Source organism: Dermacentor silvarum, chromosome 10, assembly GCF_013339745.2.
Source record: "Dermacentor silvarum isolate Dsil-2018 chromosome 10, BIME_Dsil_1.4, whole genome shotgun sequence".
NCBI classification, from domain to species: domain Eukaryota; kingdom Metazoa; phylum Arthropoda; class Arachnida; order Ixodida; family Ixodidae; genus Dermacentor; species Dermacentor silvarum.
The window spans coordinates 28,055,454-28,068,425 of NC_051163.1; the positions used below are offsets into that span (position 1 = coordinate 28,055,454).

A 12,972-nucleotide genomic window follows, 5' to 3' on the forward strand; every position below is an offset into this window, starting at 1 on the left:
TATGCCGCACACAGTGCTCTACCAATTAAGCTGCGATGATGATTGTGCCTGTCTCTGACACTTTCGCAGGCATTTAACTAATTAATTGATTTGTTTGTTTGCTAACATACCTCAAAGGCTGTTACGGCATTACAGAGGGGAGCGGACATAATACAAATAGGTAAAACAATCTAGCCTTGGGAGTACAGCCACACGGTTGTTACTAAAGATCGAGCCCCTCGGTTTCCATAATTCTTTCTCACTTAGAAGTACAAATTATGTGAGCCGAGTCTTCGCTTACACTGAATGTGTAGCACATTGGAGTCAGTACTGCACTGTGAAAATTAAAGTTATGCAGCACTTTCAGTTTCTATTGTTTTTCGAAAAAGGAAACAGGTTACCTTCAGTGTAATGACGTTCTTGCTTTTAGGAAGTGTACGTGTTTCAGCAAATCACAAGAAGTGCATGTTGCAGTACTCGTATCAATTTCTCCTTCAGCTTAAGTATGAGATGAACCCTTCTTATACTTTCGTTGCTTTTGATAAACTACAGCATAGGGATGGGTGACATGTCTTTTATCTTTGAAGCCTGCTGTTTATGATGGCTGATTGTCATTTGATTGCAGTTCTGCCTGCACGCGCAACCTGGCATATTGCCCGTCGATGTATACTCAAATGAGAACCATAGCAACCTCCAAGAAGCACTGAAGTGTCTCGTTGAAATGAGATTACCGAAAAGCCGCGAAAAAGTAAACGGATGCTGTCGAGCACACCGCTCGTATTCCCCCCCCCCCCCCCGACAGTAGTCTCTTTATTCATGGCCTCCTTATCTTATCACCACGGGAGACCATCGTGTCAGGTAGGCCTGCAAGGTCGTTCCTGCGTTCGTTCGGAGGGGGGGGGGGGGGGGGGCAGAAAAAAAACCCTCGTCCCAAGTGCACATCCCGGTTCGCGGGTACGTTTGTATGTGGCGTGTACTCTCCAGAACCTGCAACTTTTTTTTTTTTGCTATCATTTTTGAATTCCGATTTTTGTGCAAATGCCTGCCTGTCGTAAAGTTTTTGCGCGATGCTTCGACCACCTGTTACCGGCTCGCGTTTGAATGTTGGGGCATATCTCACCGAGGCTTGAGTGCCATCTGTTATGTGACGGGGGCGTCCAGCTGTCTGCCAACGAGGAGCTGCAAGGTGCTGTGTCGAATCTCTGTGTGTGCAGCGGAAAGTGAATCCAGGGAGCAGAGGCTGACGGACGAGAAGGACTCGCCTTCGCTCATGCCTCGCAAGGATCTCCCCAGCGTCCACTCATCAGCCTCAGAGGTGAGAAGCTGTCTCGCATCTAGTACCTCTTATCCACTTTCCACAAGGTCTGCGTGCATAGTGATTGAAGCCGCTTGCTCTCACTGGCTTTGCGTACTGCCTGGAATCGTTTTCTGCTAATCTGTTCTCTGGAGCTTCTAGCTTATGCTGTGCAAAAACAAACACTTTGCTGTGCTGCTTGCCTACTGTTGTTGAGAGGGCAATGGTTATTTTATCTAAATCAACTGAGCAGCATTCTATGCATGTACCAGTTTGTTTTGTAGCAAGATTATAATAAAAAAGGCATGTTGAGGTGGTCCTCTGTTTTCCAGATTTTAAATTTTGGTCCTGTGCTTGCACATATAAATGAGATAAGGTTATCTTTATAACTTAATGTTACTTTTGGTAAACTGTTCACTGGTATGCAAACCTGTTGTATTTCGAATTTTCATGTGTGCATGACTCTATATTGGAGTGTTGTGATGGTGAGCAGTAGTTTGCCTAGTGACCAAATTTTCCCTATGAAGTTGGAAATAAAACAACTGTGATCTGCTCAATCATTGAGTGTCTGTACAGTAAGGTAGTTGATGTGTGAGCTTTTCAGTCTTCACTTGCTTTGTGTGTTGACACCTCCCTTACTTTGGTCGTGATGGGCATTAAAAAAAGGGGGTGCTTATACATGAGAAAATATGGTGTCATTGTCTGTAACACTGTAGCAACAAGTTTTGTCAACAAGTGCGGGTGATAGTGGTCAAGTGGTTATATATAGCCGAGCTCACTGATCTGCCTCAATGCGGGTTGCTGTAACCTTCAAATTTCCTTTGTGTTGATTGCAGGATATGGTGGTTTGTTGCTATTTTTGCAGCTCCCGTTTACATTTATTTTGAACTGTTGACAATGCTTACATTTTCGTAGCAGTCGGAGCCAATTCTTTATCACAATAGTAAGGTTTTTTTTTTTTTTTGCTTAGTATTTTGGCGTTATTATTCTCAAGAACCCTGGGACACTGCTAGTTACATTGAAAGCTTACTGGCAACTGGGCACATTGTTTGGTGCTGGCATTTCACTTGAAAAGGCCAGTGATGACTTAAGAGTGTTTGTGATGCGTGAGACGATGTCAGTAGAAGTTGTGTTGCACCAGAATATAGATTTCACATAAAAATTAAGTGCTGATTCATTAGAAAATAACCTGCTCCGATGCATCGTCTTGCATAAGAAACAACAACATCCTGTACTTACAGCTGCTACAGACATGGCACGTGTTACCGAATTTTGCCTCCTTGGCATGGACATAATGCCTCTTTGTAGCTGCTTTACTCTCCTGAGCAGAAAATACTACATCTGTTACTGTTACTACTACTTACTGCTACTGTTGCTACTGCTAACTGCTACTATTGACTGCTACTGCTATTACTACAGTTGCTGCCACCTCCGATTACTACTACTAGCTGCTACTAGTTACTACTACTACTACTACTACTACTACTACTACTACTACTACTACTACTACTACTACTACTACTACTACTACTACTACTACTATACTACTACTACTACTACTACTACTACTACTACTACTACTACTACTAATATTGAATGCATCCTGTTAATGTAACAGAAGAGGGGTAAAGCTTGTTTTCTCTCACTGGGGTTTCGCTTACTTTCTCTTTGTGGTTGCTTTGGCTAGTGAACGCTGTTCTCCAAATAGGGGCAGCAAAGGCTGCAACATGCTGCAATTGAAAGAGACCAGACAGTGGCATCGTCACTGCCTAATGTAACCGCTACCCCTTACATTAGAGCCTCCTAGTACATGCTGATATCCGGGCATTCGTAGCTGTGGTGGTTGAGCAGGTGCCGTGGGAATGAGAGATTCTGTGGCTCAACACTGGCTAAGCACAGTGAGTTTTCGTACTTAGTTTTATATGTAGCAGGCAAAGTTACAACGGCTATTGACTAGACTTTCTCTCACTGCTCGCGTTCACGACCAAAAAACATAGCCAATTTCAATTTAATTCAAATTCAATGTATTGCTGCCTTCGTATAACACACACATATGAAACATTCGCGTGTTAAAGAAAGATACAGGTTTGTATCATGCAGTTCAATTCACTCGCTGCGCATCTGCAGGTGAGCTGGCAGGGTTCATCGGAAGAGGAGAGCGATGGGGAAGAGACGCGGAACATGTCCCTGGACGAGGCCGCCCGACACCGAAGGAAGCGCAAGTGCATGTACATTGCCCGGGAGATGGCCAGCTCGGAGCAGGTTTTCGTCGATGCGCTGCACCTGCTCAACAAGGTGATTGATTTTCCATGATAATAGTCGACGGTGTTGTTGTGTTTTGAAGCTACCGTTGGGCAGTGAGAAAGAGGCCAAAATTACCATCAAAAGCCCTCCACCGTGGTTATCACATAACCACGGAAGTGAGAAATTGAGATGGTTGTCTGTGATGGGCAACAACACACTTAAAACAAGGATATATTGTGTCCACAATGGTAAAAAAAAGCCACAAGAAGTAAGGATATATCCTGTCCATAACTGGCAAGACAGCATGTCAAACAAGGTTATGTTCTGCCCACAATGGTAAAAAAAAAATCATGTAAAGCAAAGATATGCTTTGTCCATAAACGGTGAAACAGCACGTAAAACAGCATATGCCTCGCAAGCATATGAAACGCAGGCATGCCTTGGCAAAAACAGGCAAAACGAAATATAAAACGAGAATATGTCCTTTTCCGATGGGCAACACAGCATGTAAAACAAGGATATCTTCTGTCCACAACAGGCAAAAAAAAAGCGCATAAAATAAGGATATGTCCTGCTCAGAACGGGCCAGAACATCATATAAAACGAAGATGCGTTGCTGTCCATAATGGGGGCAAAACAGCACCCAAGAACAAGGATATGTCCTGCCACAACTGGCCAAAACAGCACACCAAACAAGGTTATGTCCTTTGCATTGTGCACCCTTATTTGCCTGTCATGAACTAGCTATACCCCGAGTTTCCACTTCATTTTGATTGGGAGGGATGCCATTTTGAAGAACTACAGATTATAATTTCTGTCACCTCGGTTCCATTAACTAGCAACTAAATCCAAGTACATGAGTGTTTTTGCATTTTGTTCTTACGTGCAACTGCTAATCCAACAGAAAAACAAATTGTCCATCAGGCGATGGATTGCGAAACCTACCGTTGACATTTTTACGATTTCATTAGTTGTGAATAGTGCAGCAATACCAAACCGGTTTTGCATCTGGTTATTCGACTCACCGGTTATTCTAATTTGAAAACTGGATAACCAGAGTGATGGGTTATTCAGTTAATAGTATTCAGATATTTGGATAGCCAGATATTTGTTCTTCTGTACTTGCGCCGAAATTGCCTCTCTCTCTTGTGTGTTTACAATTGTAGTTATTTTTGCAACCGCTCGTGCAAACCTGATATCTGCTCTGGTTAACCTTCTTACCTTTCCTTTTTTAAACATCAAATATTTGTGTCCGAATATTCGAATATCCATCCAACCGGTTATTTAAACCAGATATTCTGAATATCCATTTCTTGAAATCTGGATAACCGGTTTTCGAGACCAGTTTCACTTTCCTCTGGTTGAACCGGATAGCCTGTTTGACGGATATTTGCAAGCACTTGTCGTGAACCTGCACTTGGTTGCAGGACTTTAGAGAAGCCGTACGAGCAGCTAGTGAAGAACGCGGTTCCCCGATCGTCCCCGATGATGTTCTGGACCAGATTCTCAAGCACCTTCCCCACCTGGTGGACTTGAACGAGGAGTTGCTCGGGCAGCTGCAGGAGCGCGTTGACAACTGGTGGGTCTTTTCTTCACCCGTGTCTTTCCGGTTTATTCTCGGCACTTCATAGGCGTTGGCCATTTACGTGCTGTGGCTCTGCGCCAGATGACCGTGAGGCCTCGTCAGCTTGCCTGCCTAGCGTGAAAGCATTTCAGGTGGCATAGCAGCTTTATCTTTTGATTTTCTGTTGTCCTGTGCCATGCACTGCAGTATCCTTTAAAGTAAGTGTTGGGGGGGGGGGGGGTGGGGGGGGGGGGGGTGAACACGTTTCAGCTGCATAGCCGATATTCATACCCGATATTCTAGATGACATTAAGAGGAAGAAATGAAGCTTGGCAGGCCATACGTAATGTGTAGGGCAGATAACTGGTGGACTATTGGAGTTTCAGAATAGGTGCCAAGGGAACGGAAGTGCAGTCGAGGACGGCAGAAAATTAGGTGGGGGGATAAAATTAGGAAATTTGCAGCTGCAAGTTGGAATCAGCTAGTGCAAGACAGGGGTAATAGGAAATTGCTGGGAGAAGCCTTTGTCCTGCAGTGGACATGAAAATAGGCTACTGCTGAGGATGATATGATGACACGTGATGTTGGGCCACTTGGACGTTCCATTGCAGAGCTTTATTGAATGAATCTGTGTATTTGCGACCATGTTACTTATATCATTGACAAGCTTCTAATAAATAGCCTTATAGAGCTTTTTCATTTTCCACCACTTGATGATCTTCCTCTTGATCGACCGCAAGAAAAAGTTTTGCCTTTTTCTTTCCTGTATCATTTTTCTTTCAAAGGGAAGGTAAGGAGCAAGTAGCGGACGTGCTCATCAAGATGGGTCCATTCCTCAAGCTGTACTCATCCTACATCAAGGACTTTGAGGCCATGACAGCCACTCTGGAAGAGGCCAAGCGGAAGTACCCCGAATTTCAGAAGGTTGTCCGCAGTTTCGAGGTCAGTATTTAGTCCACTGGGGAATTGGCAGAAGCCTCGTGCCAATCTTACTAGACCAGTCTGTGCTGATGGGCCAGATTGTTAAACTTTTTAGCCAAAGTTCAGACTATGTTTCAATATTTTCCTAGACAGATTGTTTTCTGATTTTGCACCACGAAGCTGGACATGATTGTGCATTACCAGACATCTAAGTTGAATGTCATGTAGCAGGCACAATGTGTGTTGGTCAAACAGGGTATCTATTGTATATTGAATGTTATGATTATCTTGAATTCTGTTTATCATTAATATATTTGAATAACCCTTTTTTTTCCCTTATGCAAGTAAGCCAGATCTGCGAGCATAGGATTGATTTCTTGCTACCTTAATTCAGGTTTTTTACTTGTCTTCTACAATATTTGTGTACTCCGTTATTGCAGTCTCTCACTCTGTACATTTCATGTTAAGATGTGGGGCCTCAATGTATTGCATGATTGCTGTAAGCTGCATAAGTCACTGTGTTGTTGTCTTGTGAGACAGCACTCCTAGAAATAAACTTGTCATTAACAAAGAGCAGGCAGAGGTTGGCCTAGTTGGTAAATGCCGAATAGTAGCTTGAACCATCGGAAGAAAGGTGACAGAAGGAAGGAGAGGACATTATACCAAACTGAACTTACACGGAAATCTCTGCATGCTTTATTGCATCAACCGTTGCGTCGATCTTCCTTGAATCGATTTTCTCCTCTGTTGCTTTCTTGCACAATATAACCGCAGTTGCAAGTCCAACACTCATTTTTCTTTCTTCTTCTTTTTTCTTGTTTTTTGTGTTGAATTTCTTCCACTGGTTTGGGTGATCAGTAGTGACCAGACAAGAGAGACCTCAGTCCACAGAGCCAGCGTTTCGAAAAGAGGACTTGTCTTTTCCTGGTGACAAATATACGTCTCCTTGCTGAAACGTTGGCTGCAGTCTGAAGACTCTCTTGTTTTTGGTCATTGCTGATGACTTCAAAGGTTTCTTGTGTAGCTTCATGCCACAATCCAGGCAAACGCCAATTTCTTTTCCTTTCATTAATATTCCTCCACCTTGCGGGCCTCTACAGAACCGATGTGCCATATTCAGAGTCACTGCGCTTAGTGTTGTCGATCAACTTCGCCTCGACCTGTAATCTGCTAGCCTTCTGGTTAGCTCAGATGGTAGAGTTACTGCCCCGGGAAGGTGTTTGTCCTGGATTTGATCGCCAAACCAGGACGAATTTTCTTCAATTTCAGAGCTTTCCTTTTGAGAAAACCAATTGGGACTTCCTGTGTAGCTTTTTTCTACAGTCCAGGTGGATCCCAATTTTCCCCTTTTATGCGAATCACTTCGAGTCCACATTTTCCTCTGAACTCTTTTCCAGTGGTTCAACTTTTCTTAACGCATTTACAACATGTGGTTACGACACTTGAACGTGTGTGAAACCCTTTTGGTTGGCACGACTTGTCTTGCTGCTAAACAATAGCAAAGTTAGACAGAATAGAAAGAATTTTTGGAACATTTTTAAAACCTTTGATCATGAAGGTGCATTACCGAGGCATCTCTCCTCGCAGCTAAGTCCTCGCTGTCGGCAGCTGAGCCTGCAGCAGTACATGCTTAAGCCAATCCAGCGGATACCCCAGTACCGGCTTCTGCTCACTGACTACGTCAAGAACCTGGAAGTAGACACGCCCGAGTACCGCGACGCCTGCGCAGCTCTCGAGATCGTGTCCCAAGTGGCCCAGCACGCCAACGAGAGCATGAAGCTCGGGGTAAGTCTTTGTCCCTCCCTAAGACACTTCACAGACCCGCTGCCAAGAAGGAGGTCGTGGGTTCGATTACCGCCTGTGGCCGATGCATTCTGACTGGGGCGGAATGCGAAAAATGCTCGTGTGCTGTACTCTGGGTGCATGTTAATTCTTGAAATTAATCTGAAGAACATCACTAGTACAATGTCCTTTGTAGCCCTATTTGCAACTTGGCATCGTTAAACCCCACAAATTGTTTTTTAAAACACTTCACTGAAACTTTGAGGTCTAGAAGGCGGTCTGCTTGACACCAAAGAGTGATTTTCTGCTTTTTAGAGAGCTGCACCGGAATGCAAAGCATGCCCTCTAGCGAAAAAAAAAAAAGGAAGAAAGAAAAAAGCTGGGCTAGTTATAAGTATTGTGACTTGTAACTGACTGGTCTAACATATAATAAAGTTTGGCCTTTGTGCATGTGTTGTCCTATTTACATGTTCCTTGGGCCTATCTGTTTCTTTTTAGCACCAGTGAACTGTGAATCGCACCTGGTAGGTTACAATTAATGCTTTGGAAATGGTGCTAGTCTGAAACTTGACAGAGAAGGCACTGCAACACTGCCATTCATTTTGCATCTTTCTGCTTGAGGTCACCAGGTGCTTGGCGCTGCTTGCGAAAGATGAACTCGTACCTATTGGCTGTAGTTGCTGTTAGGCAGGTAGCATTTGCCTCAGCATTTGGTCTATCTGGTACCAGTCTAATCAGTTGCACTCACAGATTATTTGCACAGACAGGATAAACTTCATCGTATGTGGATACAGTCAAACCTCGTTAATACGTAGTTGGCCGGGAATGACGTTTGGGTACGCACTAAGCGATGTACGAATTAACCGTCAGTGCCGGTTTAGCGGCTACTTACCAGCCAGAAAAGAACGCCACGATCCCCACAAACACACTCTCACGCACACACAGGCATGCTAGCTTTATTCACTGGCAGGCAGCAAAAAGTCAGTTATTTTCACTTGCCGCCGTGGTGGCCTCGCCGCGACGACGGCATCTTCGAAGTCAGCAAGTCCAGCAGCCAGTTTGTCCATTAGGCCTCGCTTCTCTGCGAACGCTCGCATCACTGCCACAGCACGCGCCGCGTCGGATAGTGAAGGGCCGTCGTCCACTTCGACATCGCTGTCCTCCTCACTTTCGCTTGAAGCTGGACGAGGTGCGACGGCAGCAACAATGTCGCTGTCTGAAAAGTCCGGGGAGGTGGTCACGTCGCCGTCGACATCTCGGAAGGTGCCGAAGTTCACCTCCTCATCTGCTGCACCTTGCCGCTCGAGCACTTCAACCAAAAGGTTCTCGCAGTCCTCGGCGTCTTCACCGTCCGCGTCGTCGTCGCCTTCAAGTATTTTGAATTTCGCTCGCGCGAAACAATTCTGTATTGTTGCCGGCTGGACCTCCCTCCATGAGTGCGCGAGTAGGTGTACAGCGCCCAGTAGGTCTATGGTGTACGTTTTGCCGCTATCCATAACGAGCAACATCCTCCGTAGCAGATTTTTGCGGTACGTCTGCTTCACTGAGCGGATCATGCCCTGATCGAGGGGCTGGGCGAGCGCTGTCGTGTTCGGGGGCAAAAAGAGCAGCTTAATTGCCGTCAGGTTGTCCAAATCGACATGCGCCGACACATTGTCGAGAACGATCAGGACATTCCTTTTCTTGGCAGCAAAACGGCGGTCCAGCTGGCGCACATACTCCTCGAACAGATGAGCAGTCATCCACGCCTTTTTGTTGTGCTTGTAAATGACATCGGATGGCAAACGGGCGCCTTTGAAGCAACGCGGTTTTCCGTACCTGCCGATCACCATCAGTGGCAGCTTCTCACTACCGGTCATGTTGACGCCGAAAGCGACCGATACCCGATTTTTGGCATGTTTCCCGCCTGTGCACTTTTCATTCTTAAATGCCAATGTCCTGTCCGGAAGCAGGCAGTAGAAAAGTGCCGACTCATCAAAATTGAAAATGTCGGCGGCATCGTAGGCTGCCAAGGCTTCCTGCAATTCGTTGTGCTGCCACTCATCAGCGCCTTCTTTGTCCGCTGCAGCAGCCTCACCGCAAACAGCTTTCCCCACTATGCTGTAGCGAGCTTTAAATCTCGACAACCAGCCGTTGCTGCAGGCAAAACCGGTGCAATTCAGCTGAGCTGCGAAAGTTAGCGCTTTCTCAGCCAGAAGGGGTCCATTGACTGGCAGGTTCATGCTACGCGCCTTCTTCAACCAAAGCAGCAGGGCCTTTTCTACTTCGGGAAAAGCAGAGTCTCTGATGCGGCACCTCTTCAGATTGCTGCCTGAGCCACCCCGCAACTTTTCGCGAGCGTTCCATATTCCGCACACAGTCGTCAGAGGCAAGTTCTTCTCACGGGCTACCGCAGATTTCTTCGCTCCATTTTCAATGGTGCGAATGATTTCCAGTTTTTCCTTTACACTCAAAACGTGATACGGCATAACAGTCTTCACGTGCAAATTAAATCGCACAATACGCGCACCAAACAATGCAAAAAAAAAAGAAGGACACGCCGCGCAAAAGAACGTTGTAAAAGCACACAACATTACGCAAAAGCACACCACCACTGCCGTTAGCACTGGCGGACACGGGAGAATGAAAGAAAAGAATAAAGAAACGTGGCGTTTGAGCCGTTACGATGCTTGGATTGGATTCCAAAGTGACAGCGAATTCCCCTACCCTCAGCTCCTGCGGGCTACCAGAAGCTAATCTCGAAGGCCACGCTTTTGCGCCCTTTGATCGGCAACAACCGTACGAACAAAAAATACGTCGACGTGGCCATGTTGTGACGTCACTACGCTGACAATTGTAGTTTACCAATCTCGAAGGCCATGCTTTTGCGCGCTTCGATCGGCAACTCCTGTCATCGCCACTGAAATTTTGGCGATTTTCTGCCCGGGAACATATAAAAACAAAGAAAATGGTACGTACTAACCGTATGTAATGCAACAAGCGACTACGGCTTAAGCGGTCAGCCAATACATGGGGTTCAATGGGGACCGGGTGGGGGAATCTTCGCGACTACGTTTAAACCGGACTTACACATTAAGCGGGTACGTATTAACGAGGTTTGACTGTATCTGGCAGCAGCTACTCCAGGACACTTCACACGTTATAACGTACAGTTTGTAATGAAAGTCTGAAGATTGTGGCCATCCCTCCTTCAAGTTTGTGCATTTCGATTTAAAAAGTGCTCATACACTGCAGTATCTTAACGTGTTCAAATTTTTACAGGCTGGACGTTCTCCCAAGCCTTCGGCTAGCTCGACCGTAGAGCTAAAATGTCAGTACAGCCTGTTTGCTGTGTTCTAAATGACATAGTGAAATGGAAAAAATTGTCATGCACCTGAAAGCAGCATAAAACTGCAAAGGAAACCCATGAAGGTTTTTCAGAAAAAAAAAATCTTCGTAATGTAATTCACCCTGGTCCAGGTATTGAACCAGGAACCGATCTCTTTTCAGGGCTGTCGCTCTTTGAACTGAGCTAACCAGGAGGCTAGCAAATCGTAGAGCAAGGAACTATCGCAAAGCTACAAAAAAACCCATATGGGCTTCTCTGAAAGGCAGCTTTGTACTAGGCTCTTCATATTTTATTGTCAGGGTATACAAGTCATTATTATGAATCGCATTTTCTTCTACGTCTCTTTCTAGGACAACTTCTCCAAGCTGATGTCACTCCAAAACAGGATCTCTAACCGCTACGAAGTGCTGAAACCAGGAAGGGTGAGCGAATTTCCTTCGTGAATGTGTGCATAATCCAGCGCACACTGCTCAGTGTTTTATCTCGTGCCATTGCCGTTTTCTCTTTGTTGACCTGCAGACTTTCTTGAAGGAGGGCGAGCTGATGAAGGTCTCTCGGAAGGAGATGCAGCCAAGGTACTTCGTTCTGGTACGCTTTCAATGATTATTAACTAGCAATGCATGTGGGCATCGGGCAGGGTATGCATAACCATTAGTGATAATCTGTTATTACTCATTCTCACCCGAGCTTTTCGGTCGAGCAAATGCGCAAGTGCAATTCCCCTCTCCGATGGTTGCTTCACTGGAAAAATCCACCTCTGAGTCGATCGTTCCGAGGCCAATTCCCCATCACTCACAACAGCACCATCACACTTCGCTGACCAACTAGAATGCATCTGGAAGCCGTGTTTGAATACGTCACTTCCGCTATGCCTATACATCATACAGAGCTACGCTCGCTATGCGTACACTGAACTTGCCAGCAAGGGCGGATGGAAAATTGGAAATGGTGCTCTTCATCCTTGACAGCTTTACACTGAGTCAAAACAAAACTATTGTTTGCCGCAACCGCAGCTGATGTCAACGCGATCATGGACGACGACCTTGTGCTTCTGAATGCGTGCAGCCGACACGCGTACCGAGGCAAAACGAAACTACTGTTTGCCGCAACTGCTGCGGATGAAATCGTGGCTGCTATCGACGCGATCATGGATGGCGACTACGCAGTCATGAAGGCATGTGGCCAACGCGGTGCTATGCGCTGCGGTAAACGCAAAAATAAAGGCTTTAAAGGCACAAATAGGCACGAAGCGTTCCGGCATTGCTGTCATTCCAGTACGATTTTCACTGATGACTATGGCGATGTGAACTCTGTCGCTTCGTTACGGTGGACGCTAACGTCATTTTGGCTCTATTACGTCGCACATTTGCAGTGCTCCGCGAGCCCCAGCGCTATCAGCGCAGTTGGCGCAGTCCATTCGTGCTTCGGAGGGGTGGAAGGGCAATCAGACAGAGGCGTGCGAGGCTGGCGATGCGGAGAAGGATGCAAAACAGCGCGCGGCAATGACTCAAATCTTTTTTCTTTTCAAGAAGTCGCATTTCATTTCCTTTTGGCACGGACACCAGTAGCCAGACTTCATCGTTATAACCGATAATGCGGCATGGGGGCATTGTAGTAAGCGGGTTAATTCACCATAGAAAACATACAAAAGTTGACGGTGCAGCAGATTCACATTGTTATAACCAATATATTGTTAAAACCGGTATCGTTATAAGTGGGTTTGACTGTACAGCAAAACGCATCTTCGATGTCGATTGAAATTCAATGTCGCTCGTAGACACAAGTTGCGCAACAAATGCGTTTCGAGGCCTTTTGCGATGTCTAGTAGAGATGAGCCAGAATCAGTGTTGTGAATGTCAA

General features: G+C 45.7%; 1 protein-coding gene across 6 annotated transcripts in view; it reads left to right on the top strand.

Annotated features, from left to right (window-relative positions):
• LOC119466240 (FYVE, RhoGEF and PH domain-containing protein 1-like) overlaps positions 1-12,972 on the top strand; it is a 53,089-nt gene that overhangs the window by 26,267 nt on the left and 13,850 nt on the right. For all 6 annotated transcript variants that reach the window (XM_049656949.1, XM_037726720.2, XM_049656946.1 and 3 more), the window contains 7 exons: positions 1,194-1,294; positions 3,401-3,568; positions 4,945-5,096; positions 5,867-6,023; positions 7,590-7,787; positions 11,463-11,534; positions 11,632-11,700. In XM_049656949.1, the coding sequence (XP_049512906.1) occupies positions 1,194-1,294; positions 3,401-3,568; positions 4,945-5,096; positions 5,867-6,023; positions 7,590-7,787; positions 11,463-11,534; positions 11,632-11,700 (917 nt within the window). The remainder of the gene's footprint in view (positions 1-1,193; positions 1,295-3,400; positions 3,569-4,944; positions 5,097-5,866; positions 6,024-7,589; positions 7,788-11,462; positions 11,535-11,631; positions 11,701-12,972) is intronic.